The sequence below is a fragment of the Haemorhous mexicanus genome, chromosome 5 (assembly GCF_027477595.1).
Source record: "Haemorhous mexicanus isolate bHaeMex1 chromosome 5, bHaeMex1.pri, whole genome shotgun sequence".
Lineage (NCBI taxonomy): Eukaryota > Metazoa > Chordata > Aves > Passeriformes > Fringillidae > Haemorhous > Haemorhous mexicanus.
In genome coordinates, this window is record NC_082345.1 from 35,231,745 (window position 1) to 35,252,648 (window position 20,904).

The 20,904-nt window shown below is 34.0% G+C and overlaps 1 protein-coding gene across 1 annotated transcript in view; it reads right to left on the bottom strand.

Annotated features, from left to right (window-relative positions):
- LRRIQ1 (leucine rich repeats and IQ motif containing 1) overlaps positions 1-20,904 on the bottom strand; it is a 102,678-nt gene that overhangs the window by 76,990 nt on the left and 4,784 nt on the right. The window contains exons 6-15 of the mRNA XM_059846840.1: positions 20,301-20,506; positions 18,346-18,420; positions 16,962-18,164; positions 16,015-16,167; positions 14,701-14,851; positions 10,637-10,830; positions 9,612-9,739; positions 3,513-3,586; positions 3,123-3,216; positions 233-409 (exon numbers count right to left, since the gene is read on the bottom strand). Of these exons, the coding sequence (XP_059702823.1) occupies positions 233-409; positions 3,123-3,216; positions 3,513-3,586; positions 9,612-9,739; positions 10,637-10,830; positions 14,701-14,851; positions 16,015-16,167; positions 16,962-18,164; positions 18,346-18,420; positions 20,301-20,506 (2,455 nt within the window). The remainder of the gene's footprint in view (positions 1-232; positions 410-3,122; positions 3,217-3,512; positions 3,587-9,611; positions 9,740-10,636; positions 10,831-14,700; positions 14,852-16,014; positions 16,168-16,961; positions 18,165-18,345; positions 18,421-20,300; positions 20,507-20,904) is intronic.

The window sequence follows — 20,904 nt, forward strand, 5'->3', positions numbered from 1 at the left end:
ATTTTGATCCACCTCTTTTCTCCAACTTAAAGAAACAAAACTCAAGGCCCTCAAAATTTAATAACTGTCTAAAATAAACTTTGCTCTAAAGTCAATGATTCAAATCTCTTTCTTATGCTAATACATTTCCAGGCAAGAAACCCTAAGTAAAATTATTGTGCCAACAAGAACTTCAGTAAGAATACATGAAGAAATATTTCTGAATGCAATTTATATTCACATAAATACGTACTCCAACTCAGCAGCTTTTTTTTTCAGTTGAATATTTTCTTCAATTTGAACTTGACAAAGTTCCAGAAAAGTTCCCAATTCTGATGCTTTGACTTTTTCAGTTGTGGGTAAAGTAGGATGGGTTAAGATTTCACCATCAAGCAACTGTAAACTAGGAAGGACATCCAACATGGAAGACCTTAGGAAAAAAATATTAATTAGATTTTTGAAAAAAATCCTTATGCTAAAACACCCATTTTGTTGATAAAAATCATATAACAAATTCAGAACATAAAGATAGTCCTCTAAATGTTTGCATGTATTTGTCCTTATTTCATATGTTAACACATTAACTAAGAATTTATACTTAAACTAAAGAATAATATAAAAATTAAAACACCGAACATAGCAAGACTTCTTAACACTTCATTGGCATAATGAACACTGCTGAAATACTGACACTAAGAAAGTCAATGGTACCAGTTTCAAATCACTAGAGCTAGAATTTTACCTACACAAACCTCAATGGGAAAATTTGACATATGCATAGGCACCAGTAATTCATTTGATTAGTTGGCAACACAGCAAACTAAGTCATAGGATTAAGATACAGTCTGATTTTGTTGACACATCACAGAACTTAAATTTTAAAACTGCACAAAATACTAAATCTTATTAATTCTACTCCCTTTATCATTCACATATACCCACGTATACTGACATGCTATTCAGAACGCCTGACAGGAAAAAGAAAACAGTGAATTTGGGTCAGGGAAAGGAATGAGAGCAAAGATGAAATTTTCTTGCTATAAAAATGACAGCTGTGGCCACTGATGAAACAAAAATATGTATGAGAAACTTAAAAAAAAATTAAAGATGCATCATTAGTGAGGTTTCATTTATGTTAGCAAGACATGTAAGCCAGTACTGCAACCTTGTTTCACATATTTCTTGTACCAGACCAAAGTTGTTGAAAGTCTGAAGATTGCAAAATTATATCAATTCTCAATATTTCCTTTAACTCAGTTTTTAAGTAACATGGACTCTTGAAAGAATACTAATTGTAGGTTCTAAATCCCTCTATTACTGAAAAAGATCGTATTGTTTTCAAAATTTTGGAATCCCTGACTATTCCCTGTGAAAGTAAAGGATTACTACCAAGCTCAGACAACATACACTAAGTTTAAAATCTGAGAAAGTCTAAGTTTAAAAACAGAGAAAGTTATAGTATTCCAAATAACAGATTAGAACATCAGTTTTTGCAGATAGAAAACTTTCCTTCTCTACTGCCCATTAATGAAGACCATCTCAACTATGTCTGGAATAAAATTATGGGTTTAGATCAACAGTTCCTGAACAAGTAGAGAGAAATTACCAAAGCTGATGTTGAATAACAATACACCAAAACAGTGACATATCAAAGTTCATCAGTGATGGAAGTTTTGTCTCTTAGAGCTGTGGGATCCCAACACTCATTTTTCCAGCTGGGTTTCTCCTGGTGAAGGGCTGAGTCAATATTTCATTTAGTGAAAACTTCCTGGTGAATATTCTGTCACTTAAGAGGCTCTATTAATCATTACAGCATTGAAACCTATTCCCCTAGGAGTGCTCAGACTGATCTCAGGGTTTAATTTTTAGAAAGAGATTTCTTACTACTTCACTTTTGTTGGTGTTATCGCTGGCTGGACATGAAAGTACGAAACCGATTGGGAAATTTTACAACTAATTCCTTTGTTGGTATCAAGGGGTTATGCAAAGTTCACTGGGACATATTGTCTGAAGTTACAGTCAATGCTGTATTCAGCAAATCCATATTTCATAGTATCCCATACTTTAAATCCTTTAGACAAATTAATCTCTTGTCTAATCATAAAAGCTCTATTGGTTTAAGCAACCTAAAGTGTCAGTTCTCATAGCTAAATTGAAATTCAGAGAGCTTTTCCCTCTAGGTTACAAGTGAAATAACACTTAGTTTTGTATAAGAGTAGGAATTCAAACAATAGAAATGGAAATTTAAAACACTGTCACAGTCACAGAATTTTATGAATGAAATTACCTGCAGGGACCATAGGGTACAAATAAGTCTGTTCATTAAAAAAAAATCAAACCAATCTAGAATGTACTTGCACAGATACCTTTTAAACTACTCAAACACTTCTAAATAAAAGTTTGAAATGGTTGAGCTTTTTCTTTTGATTAGTGATCATAAATTTGTACAAAAATCTTCAAATGGAAGGTATAAATGTAAGGGTTGTTTTTGTTTTTCAGGTTTTAGTGTGGCCAGCAGGACTAGGGCAGTGATCATACCCCTGTACTTGGCATCAGTGAGGCCACACCACAATTACTACGTCTAACATGCAAAAAATTATACAAAAAACCCCTATTCATTTGCAATTTTACTCTGATGGTTTACAAAACTATGTAACTACTCATTTCAGGAATCATGTTAACTGCATATAATTTTGTATGACACGTTTCTTTTCTACCCTACTCATTTTTTATATAGAGACATATCATAATCTCTAAGAGTAGCTCTTTAACTTTTCAGATCATTATTCCAGGCAATAATGAAGGGCAAATGACAGCATTACTCTTACATCTCTTTCATAATTATAAGGGCTTTACATTTTTGATGCAGAGATAAGGAATTTGAAGAAGCATAAAAAAGGCTAATTTTAAATTACTACTAAATAATCAAACTAAGTAATTACAACTACTAAGGAAAAATCAAACATTCATCCTTTTTCTTCTAACAGACACTACCCCTTTACTAGCTAAGTACAATGTGAACCTGTCACAGCAGCAAGACTCTTCAGACTGTATGTGGGAATGCTTCTACTATTTAACTAAGATTCAACAATCTGTGTCTGATTTTGATTTTTTGATTTAGCAAATTAAAGTATTTTTCTTACCTCCAGTTCTTTTCTTGGAGAAGAGGATTCCCACTCAATGACAACTCCTTTAGTTTATGGCAGCCACTAAGCCATGTATGGACATCTTTAAGATCTGTAGCATAGCAGAAAGAAACTGAAATATGTCCAAATGAAGAACCATCTTATTTCCCGTAAATTCTTACATGAAAATAAAATGTACCAGCATCATGCAGTCCTAAAAGCAAGACTGCTATCTATACAGTATAATTTTAATTATTATCTATATCTATTCATGTTTAGAAAATATTTGTATATTTTCTACATAAATGTGTCTTATAAATACATGGGAACAGTCACATTCAAATCAGTTTATAATTCAACTAAGAACTTCATATTTGAATGGGTTTCTTTTTTTTTAAGACAACTCACCTGACAAGCAGTTATTTTTGATATCTAGCTTTTCCAAAAATACAAATGAATTTAAAGGCACAAGGTCAGTTAATCTAAGAACAAAACAGATAAGATATTTTAAAAATTAAATTTAAACAGGAGTTCATACACCGAAAGGCACCAGAAACTTTTGCAGGTACAACAATTTACTTCTTTATGGAAGAGAATGCCCATTTATCTATCCAAGGTGCTAGGACTAACTACTGAAATTTTAACCTGAAAATATTTCTTAGTTTTCTCAGCACCTCAGTTTTTAATACTTTCTCACAAATGTTTTTTTTTAACTGATAAATATTTCATTCTCTTCCCTGGATTTAGTGCTGAATATATGAAATCTTATAAAATTTACACAACTCAGCTGGCTTTTCTTTAGGCACCATAACTACTACTAATGAATGGTACTAATAGAAGGTCCTGATTCTGGAGAAAAAATAAAATTTACTTGGCTTCTTTCCTCTTTCCTCATTGCTCAAACTTCTTATCAGGTTGTTTCTCTCCTCCAATCAGCACATTACTTCCTAGATCCTAAAACTAGCATAACCATTGTCACGGGATTTCCATTTCAACAGGTCAAGGCTGCACTATCCTGTATATATTTTTAGGGCTTCCTCTGTCTTAATACTTCTGTCAGATTGTGTCAAATAGGTGCTGATTACTGACACATTGATGGAATTGGTTATGGAATTGTTCTTCTTGCATTATCAGAGCTTTTCTTGAGCAATAATGCAGCGAAGCAGTACTGCAGGCTACAGACTGGACAAAATTCTTGCTTGCAGTATTGAGCAAATGTAAAGAAACTGCTATTGCTACTACTAAAGGATTAAGGCTCAGTGTTATTTCTTTGCTTACAAACTTTCATTGATGCAAGAATGAATGTGGAATGGTTTGTTCAGCTGCCAGGCTATTGACAAATATCACCTTTCAGATTAAAGTTTACCTTAGTTCATGTTGAATATGGAAGAGGCAGGAAAAGGTAAAAATCAAGATGCGAAGAATCCCAATTATCAACTACAACTAGAGTGTTTAAGCACATGGTACACCAAGTGTACATTTTTTAGAGAAATACATGTTTAGGTAACATGTTTCATCCCTTTAACAGCAAGGCCCTAGCATGGTAACAGAAATGGCACTGTACGTGGTCGGTTTTTGACTGCTAATTTTCACTGAAAGTAGTATTTTCTGAGGGTGTAGTGCCTTTGAAAGGTATAAATGAGAATTCTTTTTGTCTGAAATATGACCCTACACAAAAATGAAATTGAGGGACAAAAATGCGTCTTTGCTGCTGAAAGGTACTACTACGTTGTGCTTCCAACACAGGCTTTACAGCTGAAAAGGCAGAGCTGAATTTCACTCTGGTGCACTAATTATTCTATAAGCAACTAAATGTTGCTTATAGATTATTTAATCTCATTGAAAATATAACCAAATTAAAAACAGAAAAAAAAATAGTTTCCACATTCAGTTGAGAAGTATTTCTATACGACAACATAACATTTTAAGAGTAAATGCAGAGAAACAAATGCAAAGACAACTGAGTACGGGCCACTATACTTCCATTTCTTTTTCAAACTACATTGTAAAGTTTCCTGGTTGTAACCCTACTTAGTTCTATTTCCTTTGTGCTGTGGAAGCTTTCCATGCAATCAAACAACTATGAACAAGTATTGACTCTATAAATGATTAAGCCTTACATGTAGATCTGTATATACTAGTAATACAAATTTCAGCGTTTTAGTTTCTCATCATCGGTCATTAATACATAAGTATTTTTAATATTTGTAGCAAATATCATCATAGATATTACTGGCTAATAGTATGGCTGCAAAAACCAAAAATTCATGACTATAGATTCATATATTCAGAAAACAAATGCATGAGGGGCAAAAGATTATGCAGGGTTTTTATTTATAACAAGTTCTCTGGATCTTTATCAGCATATGCTGTGGTGGATTAGAAATTGTCTACTGGACTGTCCTTGCCTGCCGTTGGCATTATGAGAGTTAAAACATTTCTCCGTCATTCTATAGCTTTTCCTTTACCGACATTCTTTGTTAATTTTTTTCCTAAGAAAATTCAAACCAGAAAGACAAAGGACATTACTGAAAACTTAATACTACTTGACCTTGTCACATTAGCCCTGGGCATAAGAGAGATATAAATTACAAAGAAGACACAAAAGTAAAAGATATCCACAAAAAAGCAAGCTATAGCTTCCTTTTTCTGTTCCCATTTAAGGCGCTAGCAGAACAGTCAGAGATAGAGTTTATGTAGCCTTTGTGGCTATATCAGAAAACAAGGTTTAAGAATAGTTGCAAGTATACATCACAGAAAATAAATATTGTGTTTCTGAACATGAATAGCAGTTACTGCTCAAGATGGTCTAAATCCTACTGTGCAACTGCTTTTCCCCAGAAAAATTAGCATTGATGTTAATAAGCGGTAAGCAGGAAGCAGGGCAAAATAACTAAAATAAATATATTGTAATCTAGATCTTTAGGTAAAGATCAGATTGCTTCTTCATTCCTTAAATTAAAGACAGTTCAGTTTACAATAATCCCCGTATTTATAAGCAGCAAATATACAGAATATAGGAAATCTGTCAGGTAACCACTTAGCTTCTTGAATACGCTTCTAGACAGTACTTCAACTACATTATCCATGATACCACATACTTAGACATAAACTTATCACCAGTAAAGAATTACTGAAAATTATTTTAAAAAATCTAGAGTAGTAAGGAGAGGATGGAGAAAAATACTGTATATCGGTATAGCTTTTTTCATGAATGACTTATTTCAACATCCAATGACATTTAGATTTGTTATGATAATTCTGGAAAAGTGGTCAAATTTTCAAAATATCATGGCTTGCAAGGAGATCAATTCTCATGTCTGAGAAATTCAGTTAAAAATACAGATACCCTATATATTTAAATTGAGAGAACAATGCATGCTAAGAAAGAACTTAACCAACTTTTTAGCATTTCTAATATAAGCTTTTTAGGAATTATATGAATCTAGCTGCAAAAACATGGGAGCAACATGTTCACAACAAATTTGATTTGGGCCAAACCATTTTCCCAAAATAAAAAGGAACTTTTGCAAATTACATTTTTGTAAATATTAAATTTTTATCTATCTCACTTAGGTTATCTTAGTCAAAAGCAAATGATAGCAAAAAAAAAAAAGGAATTTTTCATATTAATATCACATTAAAATAGAAATGTTAGGAGGGATTTTGTCTATTTGGAAGTTGAAAAAAAAGGTACCAGAACAGCATGTTTAGTGTCTCACTGTAAAATTTTTAAATTAAAAAGACATTAACTAGTAGGTTGCATAATTAAATGGGATTTCATGTAAATAAAAATGCCACATGCATTCTGAAAACATATTAAAAATTTATTAATTTTACACAAGGACAAGGCTGTTTTTTCCTATACCTAAATCTTTATCCACAACAGAAGAAAAAAGAATATGTCCCTCTTTTAAACTAACTTGACAGTTGTGTCCTCAGCTGCTATAAAACAGAGCATGGATCTTCACAGTCCCAGTTGTGCAGAAACCAAGTCAAGAGGAGATTCACCATTTCCTTTGGTCAACTGCACATTGATCAAGAATATGGTTTGTATATAAAAGCCACAATAAAACACTCAATAAAAACAGCAGTGTTGAAATAGCTGTCTTTTTTCTATTTGAAGGAATTAGTCACTACCTGCTTTAGTTTCTTGTTAAGACTATAGGTTTAAAACAATTTAAATCAAATAATTTTTGGAGTTTTGCCTTTGACAATTTCTTATTTATGATGCAGACAAAGCATCTCAGGAATAAAAATGTCCTGTAAATTAGTGTAAGAATTTTCTTTTCACAGGACTTCACTTTCAGAAAGAATACAGATTCATAGCATTATCATTATATTGGCTTCCTGCAATCAGTAAAGAGGAAATGGCACTCAGTGCACACTTGGAAAAAATTCACAAAATTGCACTGGCTGTAGGATAAAAGTAAAGAAACAGCTTTTCTTTCAACAGCTTACTCCATTACATTCGCTGTTTCTATAGAACATCGAGTTACTTATGCTATAGCACACACATATGGAGCTGCTTATAAGTGTACATAAAATGAGTGTAACAGAGCAGGCTACTGAAATGCCAAGAATTTTGAGGCTTTTAATATGGATTTAAGGCTATCTTGTCCTGTTTGTCACAAAGATTTCCCATTAGCTATAGATACGTCATGGAAAGAAGGGGAATTGTTTGGGGGCAAGATGTCTACTTATTTTCAGAACATCCAGTCTGTTGATGCAAAAATGTGTCCTTTCTCACAGTCCTGCAAAAGGAACTCAGCAGACCAAACACTGCATCTCTGCTTGGCTGCTGGAAAACCAGAGCAAGTACTGCAATGGACTTTAAAAACCCTAAGATGATGGGATAGGCAAGTCACCTAAGGTACATCTACATGCCAGTCCAGCACAACCTAAATCCAGAGGCTGCATTTGAGCTATCCCTGAGACTGTACTTGCAAGTCCCTAGCAAGCATGTGAGAACTACAAGGAGTTTGCAAACACTTTATTACACATAGCTACACTGGAGGAAGAAGAGGAAACTACAATATAGAGCCACATTTTCCACAAAGAAACTAAATGAGACAAGGAAAAAAGATAGCTAAAAACAAGAATTAAATCAAGCCGTGTGACTCAAAACCTAATGCTTAACATATAATGCTCTTGCTCAATCACAGGCAGGAGAAGCACTTTCTCCAAACTCTAGAAGAATTAATAAGGGAACAAAAAATCCCAAACCCTAGAAGCCTGATCAGGAACTTGAAGATTAGATCCTGTAGATATTTTATTTACATCCAAGAGTCTCCATGACTAGTACTTCACTAGAGATGTTATGAAAAAAATCTGAAAATTTATATAAAAATATAGGTTGTGTATACTTAAATAATATTCAATTTCCATGAAGGACATTGCTTATAATAACAGAACTCAGTCTTACACATCCTTTTTCCCACAGGCTCCCAGACACAATTGGCTGTGCTGAACTAAATTTCACATAGGATGGGATTCTTCTGTTCAGCTGTTGACACCTACACATGGGGTGGTCATTTTGATTTTTTTACTAGTCAATGAAGATGAACAGACACTTTTAGGCTATGATTAGCCTCAAAGCAAGCAGCTAAAAATGGCAGATGAATCACCCTTTAAAAACATCTATTCACTAACAGGAGTGTGAAGTAAATAGTTGAGAATATATTTCTATACATGGTACGTAGTAATCTCTTTGTTAAGCTGAGATCAGTCTTATTCGGAACAAAATTATCACAGAAGAGAAAAATATTGATATTAATTAAAATTAATTTTCCTATTAACATATTACAAACTGTAATAAATGTTTCATGTTTTTTTAGCAGAATTTAAATAGACAAGAAGTAGGGGTGGGGAAAATAAGATTTTGAATCCAGGATATCTGGTTATTCTACTTCTAAAGATGAACAGATTATCTTAGAAAACAAACAGAAAACTTATCACAGAGAACTTAAGGGCATGATCCAGTTTTACGCTGCTTGTCTTGATTCTTCTTTATTTTATACCTTTTAAACAGAACCATAAGAGTGAAAAATTAAAGCAAATATACTTGTTTTGGAGGGTATTAAAATATATACGTAAAATAAAAAACATTCTTATTTGGCCTTTCTAACTGTAGTATTTGCCCTTAACTTAGCCTTCAAAGTCTGTTTTGAATAAGCTAGCTGTGAAATATGAAGTTTGACAGACATATTCTAGAAACAATTGCTAAAGAAAGAAAGAAACCCACCATGGTTTTAATAATGCCACAATGCTCAAGAATTATTTTCACATAATATCCAAGAGAAAAAAATGTACATAGTTAATGCTGTTTCAAATTTTCTTAGTAGAGGTAGTCAATGTAATTACATGCCAACCACATATTTTTATTTTTAAAGAATATCCCAAAAAGATGGTGAAATTTCAACCATACTGAGAATTATACTTTTCAGACAAGTGTTATGTTAGTAAATTTCTCTGGATCAGTTCTGTAAGTGGAAGAACGTTTCTTACCTATTTTGAGACAGCAAAAGAATCTGCAATAGAGGCAACCAATACAAAGCAAGCATTCTCATAGAAGAAATGCTATTGTCATCCAAACATAATTCTCTTAAGAGAACATGATTTTCCAGTCTTGGAAGCTAAATAGAAACGAGATGGTTATTTAAGACTAATATAAATTAGAGAAACAACAATGGAATGTTTACCAGATGCTTTTCATAAATCATTACTAAATACAAGAAAAATTGACATTTTGAATATATGTATCATTTCTTTATTATGTATGTACCAGTTGTCACACATAATCTCCATATGTCAGGTGGTAAATACTTTTTAATGTCTTTTTTCACAACTGAATAGTCAATATAAAAAATTAAAGAAGAAAAAAAAAGTTCAAGAGCCCAGGAGTCACAGCCTAACTATTTTATTCATGCTTATTGACAATGGTTTTCATCTCTTGAATTTATAGGAGAATAACTGTTAGTAAATATGATTAAGCATACGTTTAGCAATCAACTTTGCTATTTTAAATGCTGCAGCACAAATTTCAAGTTTTGGAGAATCAACATACTTTAAATAAGCATGATAATTTAATCATTATAATAATGTTGTCATTATATACAAGTAATGGTAAGGAGCATTTACTTATATGTAATGGCAATTAAATCATTATTACCAGACTGATACAATTATCTTACTATTATAACAGGACTGATAAGTAATAATAATCTTTTCTTACATTATAAACAAAATCAGAATCCTAACTAGAAAAAAAACTAGATGCTATAAATGAAGGAGGAACCATAATCACTGAGAGTTCAATTCTTCAAGGACTTGGGAGTAAGAAAACAATTAAGTGCTAGCCATTTGTATCTTCGAAAAATCACCCTGTGACAAGGCAAAAAAAAAAAAAAATCTTACCTAAGAGCATGAAACATCCCACACCAATCAAAAAGCACACGCTCAGAATGCTGAAAAATATGACTATGCACAAAAAAAGATGCATGCACAACAGCCACTAAATTCAAAGCTTTTACCTCCTGGAGATTATTGCCTTGCAACTTCAGAACTTGAAGTAGGCCACAATTCTCAATGCCTTCAACTTGTGCAAGATGATTGAAAGAGCAGTCTAGGTGAATGAGAGTAGGTGCCTCACAAAGACCTTTTGTGCTGATTAACTGATTATGGTCCACAATTAATTGTTGAAGATTTTTCAGTGACTCCAGACCACCTGAAAATTCATGATTTAAAACACGATGAAATAAAAATCTCTTGTCATTCAAGTACTAAGAAAACTCTGAATTGTCTGTACATTCTCTGATATTACAATTAATATTACTTCTGTGTAGGGTTTAAAATGAATTACTGTATTTTGACCCCATCACATATACAATACATATGGTTCACAAATCTCTGATCCTGTTAATTAAGCAATAATAACAGTTCATAATCTCTTTGGTACTTCTGTTGGAAGAGAACATTCTCTTAGTGATAAACTGTAATTACTATGCTTTAGCCACTTTACACCTGTTCTGAACTCTGTGAAATGCTAACAGCCCTCTTAAAATCATCCATCAGAATGAAAACACTATGTTTTAAAGTTAATTTTTATTATTTCATTTTTAAAGAGTTTTTGAAAAAGTTTATCAACAAGGTTAGAAAAAACTGTATTAAAACTTAGGCCAGTATCATCACTATTATTTAAAATAGTCTTGCTTAAGGAAGTATGGAAAAATAAATTTAATGACAAAATTTATAAAGAAAATTTAGTGCCTTTAAGAACAAAGCTATACTACTGTAGCCATCCCACTCTCAACAAATTTACTCTTGCCATCTACATTAAAGAGCATGCAATCTCTACACACAAAAGAAATGCAAAGGAATTCCCATGAGCATCTGTTTCTTTCACAGAATTCAACTAAAATCATCCTTACAACAGCAAAAATTACACTGCCTTCCCATGGTCTTACACATGCAATGACACTGATGCATCTAACTTCCTACAGGTCCAAGCAGCTTTGCTGTATCTCTGTAGTAAAAATTCCTTTGAAGGGATACCTTTCACATAACATATCTAAAATAAGGAATTTCTGATTTTACATCTGTTTCATGAATTCTTAGATAATTTAGTTAATTTAGGATTATTTGAGGGAACACTGTGTCTCATCTTTATCTCACCCAAAACTTCACAAGTTCACCAAAGGAATCTGAATGAGCTGGATTCACAGTAGTGAATCTCTTTGTGACTGTCCTCTGAAAAAAACCCTATGATTCCATATTTTATTTCACAAAAAAATTATGAAACCAGAGATACCATAGAGTATTGAGATTGCAGAAGAGGACTTAAAAACGAAAACAAATGATAAGGAGAAAACGGAAGCAAAATATTAAATACCAAAACAGCAGTAAATTTTAAAAAATTCCCAATATAGGTGTTCCAATAATTTTAATTTAAAAATAGAAAACATTTAGTGAAAAGAACGCAATTATCTGTGATAAAGTGATATCACCTTAAATATAACGCACATGTAATTTAACTCCAAAACTGTGCTTTAGTAAAATAAATATACAAATCTTTAATTACTCTGAAAAATTTCAAACACGTCCATGACATAACACCCGGACTGCAAGATCCTGGTCTGTATTTTTCTTTCGTGCTTGGATGAAAATAAAAAAGGAACTAGCACCATCTAGTGGTCTCAGAAACACTTTCGCGTTTTCGTGTGTTTGTTCCCAAGACTTCCTCTTAAAGAGCAGCTTAAGTTACCTAAGTTTAAATTAGTTTAAGCTTAGCAGAAACTTTAAAAGCACTCTATGAGCCTGGAATGGGACCAAGAAGAGAGACTGCACAAACAATCAGAAAAGGCAAGAAGGTAAAACAAAATCTGGAAGTTTCCTTCTCTGCATGCTGCACAAAGCACCTTCTTTTAACTCTTCCTCACCTGAATGTCATTCAGAACATTCTGGAATTATCACATGCAGTCCAACAGAAAACACACAAGAGAGAATATTGTACTACAAACAGATGGTATTTTACTGGTTCTTCTGCCGACATGCAAAATTAAATATAAGCATGAAACTCTTACGCGCATTTCCAGAAGGCAACAAACAAAAGTTATAGCAGCCATAGGAAAAGCATTTTGTTGGCAATTACATGGTTTTAGGAAGATTCAAGGAGAACCTTTATAGAAGTTCTCAGCAATTTGCAAAGTGCAGCTGAAGTCTGCCAGCTAGGGACTCTCTTAGCTATTGATGCAGATCTGAAGTCACTTTTATGTGTGACAAAGACAACTAACAACAGTGAAAGCCAACAGCAAACATAAAAATGAAAACAAAAACAAACCAAAACCAAAATAAAACCCTCAAACAACAATGCCAAAACTAAAAAGGTGTCTGATGAAAAATAAAAATTCCTCTCTGTGCTGTCTTAAAAAGAGTATATTGAAAGCAGCATTTATGACCATGCATGGTTATGCATTGCTATTCCTCGAGCTGCCAGGGTTTCACCCAGCACTCTATGGCAGTACAGACATCCTACAGAAGCATATTTGAAAACTTTAGTCAAAATTCTACTTTTTGTGCATGAAAATTTTTAAACAAAGCATTCATCCTCAAAATGCAAGCATATGCACTCGACTTTGGTGTGTTACTGTCACAATTGCTTAATTTGTGATCATGCATTCCTAAGGGAGAAAGCATAATTGAGACTATTTCTCTTACTGCTATTTTTAAGGGGTTTTTGGCAACTCTAATTTTTCCCCTCCTGATGCTCTATTTCAATGACAGGAGAAAAGAATAAAAAGAGAAATCACAGTATGCCAGAAATTTCCTACAATAAGTCATTAAAACTTAAATATTACGAATGTAAATAAGCTTTACTACACAGTAGTGGAGCTTCCAAAATTGCTAAGGGACATCCTGCAAGATTTACAGATGGGAGTGATATGCTAACCATGTATAACCCACAAATCCACTTTTATGCATTCTGTGCAACTACTCAATATGAAATATATCCTGTTTTATGCATCTGTTTGAACCTAAAATCCTCAAAGCGATACTGGAGAGGAAAAAAACCCACATTGGAAGATGACTTTTGTGAACATTTATTTACCCACTTAAATTCATTAGAGACTAAGTAATTGTAGGAGTGCACTGCACAAAAGAGAAAGTACTGGAGAATTTTAGTCCAGTTGGCCTGTATGAAGTTACCACACTCCACATGGATGACACATTCTTAAATGTCATCCACTAAAAAGATGTCATTCTTACAGTAATCTTGCAGACATTTTTATCAAATGAGATCAATCTGAATAAGAATCTTTTCAAGCACTATTTGCCACAATAATACAGATGAAACTTTTTAACCCTTTTATTTTATTGATCCTCCTTAGAGTACTGATATGTTTTTACAGCAAACACTGATTTCCCAGCACTTTAATCCTCACGTATTAAAAATTGTCTTCATGAGTACTAACATTTACACATATTAACAAAAAATATTTATAATATCTTCATCAAAGTCTCTACATCTACAGATTTTTTTAAAGCTTTCCCATTTTCTGTTTCCTACACCCTTGCTGTTTATCACGGAACTGTATTATCCATGTTCATAGTGTTATTTAACAGTGGAACTACTTATTTACAAGTCTTATGTGAATTTGTTTAGTCTATGAGCTTAATAATTGTTTTAAATTATTTTCCTATTGTCCAGCAGACTCAAGACAGACAACACCATTTCTGTATAACTACTTACTGTGTCAGCCAGGAGCACAGTGGAGTTCCCTGCAGTTGCACAGCTAGGCTGTGCTTTCATTATGTCTGCAGATAAGCTGAACTCTGCCTACTCTCATATTCCAGCTGACTCAGTGCAGATAATGCTAGTGGCCCTTTAAGAAAGATTTTAATGCTCTCTGGCTGACAATAGTTACATCACCTGCTAGATGGAATACGTGGCAGTAGCCAAGCCATGCTTTAAGATGCAAGTTTTTTGCCAAGTCTGCTCCTTGGGCTTAGCAGCTGACTGGCTCTAAATCCAAGGCGTGTATAATTCTGAATATAAACTGCATAAATATTTTTATACAAATTGGAGTAATTTTCTTACCAATCCGAGTGATTCTATTGTAGGAAAGTTCAAGATTTTGGAGATTTTTGCATCCGTCTAAGCCACAAATTGATGAAAGACGGTTCTTATTCAGAATGAGAATACAGAGACTTTCCAGATCTGCACAGTCAATTACCTGAATGTTGTTCTCCTGCAATAAAAGAAAATGAGAATATTAAATACCATCTGAAGTGAAGTAGCAGAACTAAGTAAAATCTAGCAGATTGTCTTCATTGCTTATTTTTATCCTAAGCTCTTAGCTAGGAGTAAAGGCATCTTTATTTTTCCATTGGGAAAAAAAATGATGAGTCCTAGAAATGACCTTTTGTGTCCTGCTGAAATAGAACAAGAATGTATCTTGATCTTCATTCTGGCTCTGAAAATGCCCAAAGTTGAAAGAAAAAGAGAATAAAAAAGGAGTTAAGAACAGAGCAGTCTCTTCCATATACATTTTTCTACCTCCTGAGACCCTGGAAGGCTGAACTAAAAACTGCATAGAAACATCATACTTACTAGATGGTAATGAAGACAGCAGTAATTTTGCTGTCATCCTATTTACTAATAGCAAAAGTCTGCATTTAGAGGTACTTTGGTCACACTGTTCTAAGCTAATATTTTTCCTCCAAGGGATCCTGCTTTTTACATACCCCCTTCCCCAGGCTATTTTAATAATGCTTCCTCAGATTTCTCTTTCACTGTTTTCTCTTCTTGGTCTTTTCATCTGGAAAATGGTGTTGTTAAAACACATTAAATTGAAAATGTGAACAAAGCTGTTTCATGTAAATTGCCAAGTTCTGGAACAAAGATGTCTTACAGAGAAAAAGTTCTCTTTAGTCATTAAACAGGGCCTGTAAAACACTGCACAGTAGTGAATATCTAACATTAGGCCACTAGTATAACTCACTATACATATCATTCCTTGAGCACATATGTTACTAATCTTAATTAATATTCAAGGTGTATGTTGCAAAGGACTCTTCCTTCTACCTATTCTTGCTCAAGTTGAGCACCTGCTATGGTGAACAGCATCTGCTCACTCATCAGTCAGAGACTGAGGAAACAAAGATCTATACTACAGCTAACCTTAGCCTATTTTCTTAGTGTAGGTTGAATCATTTGCAGCGTGCAGTTTTTTGTTATTTGCACTGTAAATCTGCTTGTATAACTTTGTTCATTTTTGGGAGCATTTTGTTGCTATTCCTATGCTCTTAAGGCTAAAAGTTACATATTCAGTTGGACAACTGAACAATGAATTAAGGAGCAAAACTAGCAGTTCTCCCCATGTTATAACAAAGAACCAAATAGGCTTGGTACCTCCACATTGATATACTTCAGGTCTTTGCAGCTACTTAGTCCTTCCAGTGCAACCAGTCCACAGCGCCTCAGAGTCAAGACTTGAAGGTTTGAACACTCAGATAAAGTTGAGAGGCTGCAAGCTGGCAAATCTTCGAGCGTAAGCGTTGTGACCTACAAGCATTTATTGATAAGTAAAATTAATGTTTTGCATATTGAATATTCATGGCACAACATCATGTTATGGTAATTTTCTTTAGGATGAAAAAGAGAACAAAACTACAATCTACTAATGTTTAATAAAATGCAAGCAACTAATGGTTATTGTTTCATATAGAAAAGAATGGCAATGATAGGTTTGATCTGTCCAATGGGAGAAGCTAGCATGAAAACAATAGTCACAGTATCATAAATAATGAGTGTAGAACAGACAAAAATTGTTCAGACTAGAAGTGTGTATAGGCTAGTAAGCCTATACAGAATGGATATCAAGATGAGAGCATAGAGAAAGCATACAATAAGTTAATAAGTGGTAAGAAAAATAAGTCCTGGCAACCAGGAGATGTTCTTTATGGCAAAACATTTTCTATACGCTGATCAGTAATATATCGTTTCTAGAAGAGACTATTCCTCTCAAAACTCCAAAGGGAGCAGGAGCTGAAATGTGGGCCTTTATACAAAGGCAAAACCTTGTTAATTTAGCAGAATGAAAGAGCTCTTGCCTTTTAAAAGGTTAATATTATCAATCATCTGAAGACTAATACCACATAGTCTGTTCCACAACACTCACTGGAATTCAAAAGGCATTGTCATTGCTCTTATTCGGCACCTGGGCACAGGAACTGTCACAATATCTATTTCCTGCTCAACAAGAAACAGCATTCTGCCAACATACCAAAACAGAACATAACAAAAAAAGTGAAAGTATGTCTCCCATTTCACTCTCAAACTTTCATATTACCAGTTACCTGTTGCAAGGTACTCCAAGGGCCACTATGAATTATCTTTTCTGCACTTAGTGGAGGCATCTTGCTAAATGAACTTTTCCTTAGTTGTCTTCTTATAGTTGCTTGCTTTCTTTGGTTTTCTTCATATATTTTAGACCAAGATTTGCATGTGTTCATCCAGTTTATTCTCTTCTTTTCAATATCATCAGGAAAAATTACTTTACTAGAAGAATCTGCTACATCTTGACTACTGTCCCAGGTGTCTCTGACTTCTTCAGTCGTATTTTCCATCAGAAATAAAGTTTTCTTCATAGTTTCATGAGAAAATCGATCTTTAATTTGTCTGTTATTAGCATTTGGCTGGACATTTGGAGGGCTGCTGCATATGCAGTTTGCCTTATTTTCTGCCATGTCATTAGCACCAAAGTTAAGAGATTCATCCTTTGAAATATGACCATTTGAAACTTTATCAAGATAACTTGTTTGTGAGTAATTTTCTTCTACTTGTGATACTGAATTAATGTATGAGTTCTCATTTTTCACTTGAGAAGGGTGCTCCTTCTCAGAGCCTAGCGTGCTTGGTGTCAAATTTCTTTCTGCTGGAATCATCCAATTATTTGTTTCATCCATCATTTCAGCATGCTTTTCTTTTAGTTCCTCTACTTGTTTATTTAGTTCCTCCTTCTCTTCTCTAATTACTTTCATATTTTCTGCCTTATTACTCTTTTTTATGTTTTCTATGTTATTTTCTACATTTTCACTCATCACAGCTTCTGCTCTTTTTTGTTCTAATTTTCTTTGTTCTTCTCTTTTTTTTTGCACTTGTTTTTCTCTTTCCAATCTCAGGCTTTCCTTCTTTTTCTCATATTCCTCACGCCTCCTCACCTGTTTCAAATATTGTTTTCTTTCAAGTTCTTCTTGCCTCTTTCTTTCCTCTTCTCTATTTAACCTGTTTTCTTCCATTTGCCTGTTCAGTTTTTCCTCTCTTTCTTTCATTTCTTGCTCTATTTCCTCTAGTATTTTCTGCTCCTTTCTCATTTCATATTTCCATTGTTTTAAAATGGGAGTGTATTTTTTACGGACTAAATATGCTCTAAATCTAGCTTGGATTTTCACAGCTGCTATATTCTGTTGTTCAGCCAGTTGTTGTCTTTCCTTTGCTTTCTGTTTTTCCAAGGCCTTTCTTTCCTCCTCCATTTGCAACTGTAGCTTCATGATCAATTCCTAAGCCAAAACAATTAGTTAGGATAGATTTCAACCACTTTTAAAATGGGACAGGTATTGGCACATATTTATCATTCATAAACAGAATCTAGTATATTAAGCATTCCATGATAACATTTATTCTCAAATATATAACAATAACCTCACAGTCTTTTGACAAAAGCTCACAGTACAACCTTACCCCATGTTGCCTCATTTTGTCTCTCCAAGCTTCCTCCTCTTTCTGTAACTCATCTTCTATTGCAGCCTGGCGTTTCTGCACAACAAATTAACTTAAATGAATTCCGTAGAAAACCCAGAACGACACAAAACACCTCTCTCCAATCTCACCCATCTTCTTGACTTTCCAACAATCCAATTTTGTGAATGCCTGAATTTAAATGAGAAACTGAGCCATGTGTGGATCAAAATAAACAACAGGACACTTACATCAGTAATGTAGATTTGGTCATGCACTGAGAGATGCATACCTTCAGAAAGTCAGCATCTATGTACTGACCCAAACAGCTGCCACCTTCCTCTCCACAATCTGTACTAGTATCTAAGAGGAAAACTAATTACCAAACCATTCAAAGTACAGGCAGAAAACAGAAACATGTCTGAACAATAGCATGAACGATCTCCCTTTAATTGCACTGGTATGTATTGATAATGGGAATTTTGGGAATGGGAATTGAATGGGAATTTTGTTCAGTAAAGCTAAAAAAAATTTCTGGCTGAAATTGCTTCAAAACAGAAAATGAAAGTTCAAGTCTACTCTCTCACTATTTGCAAGTAAATAGCATTTCCCCCCTTGCCCAACATAACCTCAATCAGGAAAAGTCTCAATCAGACTGTAAGTTAGCGGCCAGAAAGTTAGTTAGAAAAATAACTAAAAACCAGACTGATCCAGAACCACATAACTCCTGGTGGAACCAAGATATATCAACCAAATCAAATATGGAGGATATGAAGGAAGTAGTATAAGGAAGCACTTTCAACTTGGAGCATAAAGTCTCCCACGTGTCTAAGTGCTATTTTTCATGTGCATTCAGAAGCATGCTGTTCAGACAACAGGAGACCAGAAATCTAGATCCTTCTGCAACAGGAAAAGTTGGATTCTATTTCTCACCTCTAAAAGAAGTGTTCCTGCAACAGCAGTATCAAAGTGCCTAAATGTGGCCATGTCCCTCTTTCTCTAGAGACAGCCATCTTACATCCAAAAATGTTTTGTGACAGCAAAGAGCCAAGAAGGCCTACCACTTTTTCTGACCTTTTGAAAAGAGAGCTATAGTGGACATTGAACTGAGATCAAAGGTATTTTTATTTACTAAGCCCTTCCTTACTACTGGTGACTTGAATCACCTTGCTGCTGCCAAGGCGCCCACCTTTTCAGAAAGCCACAAATTAGTTAAACTGAAAATGTAGTGTTAATGCACCTTTCAAAACACACTTATTTAGGCTAAATAATAAAATTCTGTGGCCTCACAAGTCTAATATCTGAGAGTTAAATTTCTTCATGTTCCTACACTCTTTTGTCCTTTATGATGCTCCACCCACTATAGCAAAACATGACTAGATAGTCTGACAGTGCAACCAGCCAATGTGTTGAGTCATCATCTGCTGTGGCATTCATCAGTAGATGAAGCCTGAGTAAGTTTCCCAGATAAAGACAGGGACAGAAGTATTGTAACTTTAACCTAGTGAAGAACAGCACCAGCATTGCTGAACTGAGTAATTTTGTTTCTGATTACCTTCATTAAGATTTTAACATCGAAATATGAAATTGGGCTGGGAGGTCCAAACTAGCAAAGTATTTTCTATTAGGGCACAGTGGCCATTTTTCATCTGTGATTAATTTCAGCACAACTCTCATTCCCAGTACTTTGGCTGATTTAATAATATAAAAGCTTTGTAAAGGCAAAGCTTATGGAATAATTTAAAATTTAGCATAGCAAATTCATTCACTATTGGTTAAAACAGTAAATACATAAAAGCCAAAGGATTACACTTAAATACATTTTACAATTTACTGGCAACACAAGTTGATAGGTTTTAGGACAGTCATGCAGTTTGAGACAGTAGTTTCTTTTTCACATTAGAGCTAGAATTCAGATAGTCTAGACTGGAACAGATTGGCTTAATATCATTCATTACCTTATGAAGAAGATCTAACTTTATTCTTTCAGCCTCAAATTGCTCCAGATGCTGCACCCTTCTTGCATGTTCCTCTTCATTCTGTTTTTCCCGTGATACTCTTTCAGCTTTCCACTTTTTTATCTTCTCATCTTCAAGCTCAAATGCTCGTCTACACTGTTCTTCTACTTCACAAAAGGCAAGACCTGATCTCATTTCAAGATCAGCTATTAATCAACCAAGAAAACATTTTATTTCATTTCCTAATAAGCACTGGGGAACATTAAACAGTCTTAAGGTATTTGGCAAGAAAAAGATACGATCATTACATAGCCAGCAATATATATCTGATTTCCTACATGTATTATATAATATATATATAGGAAATCAGAACTACAGCACAAGTCCTTTCCATCAGAGATGTCTTATTATTATTCAGCACACTTACTGACTCTGCAACTACTATGCTTATTCTAAAAATGTACAGTTTAGGATTGCAGAGGATGTCTTCTCTGGCTTTTAGTGCTTCAGCACTGATATGCTCCAGTCCAACTGATCCAAAGGCAATGGCAAAGGAACACTCTCAGTCAATGTGAACACAAAAAAAACCCAAACCAAAATCCAA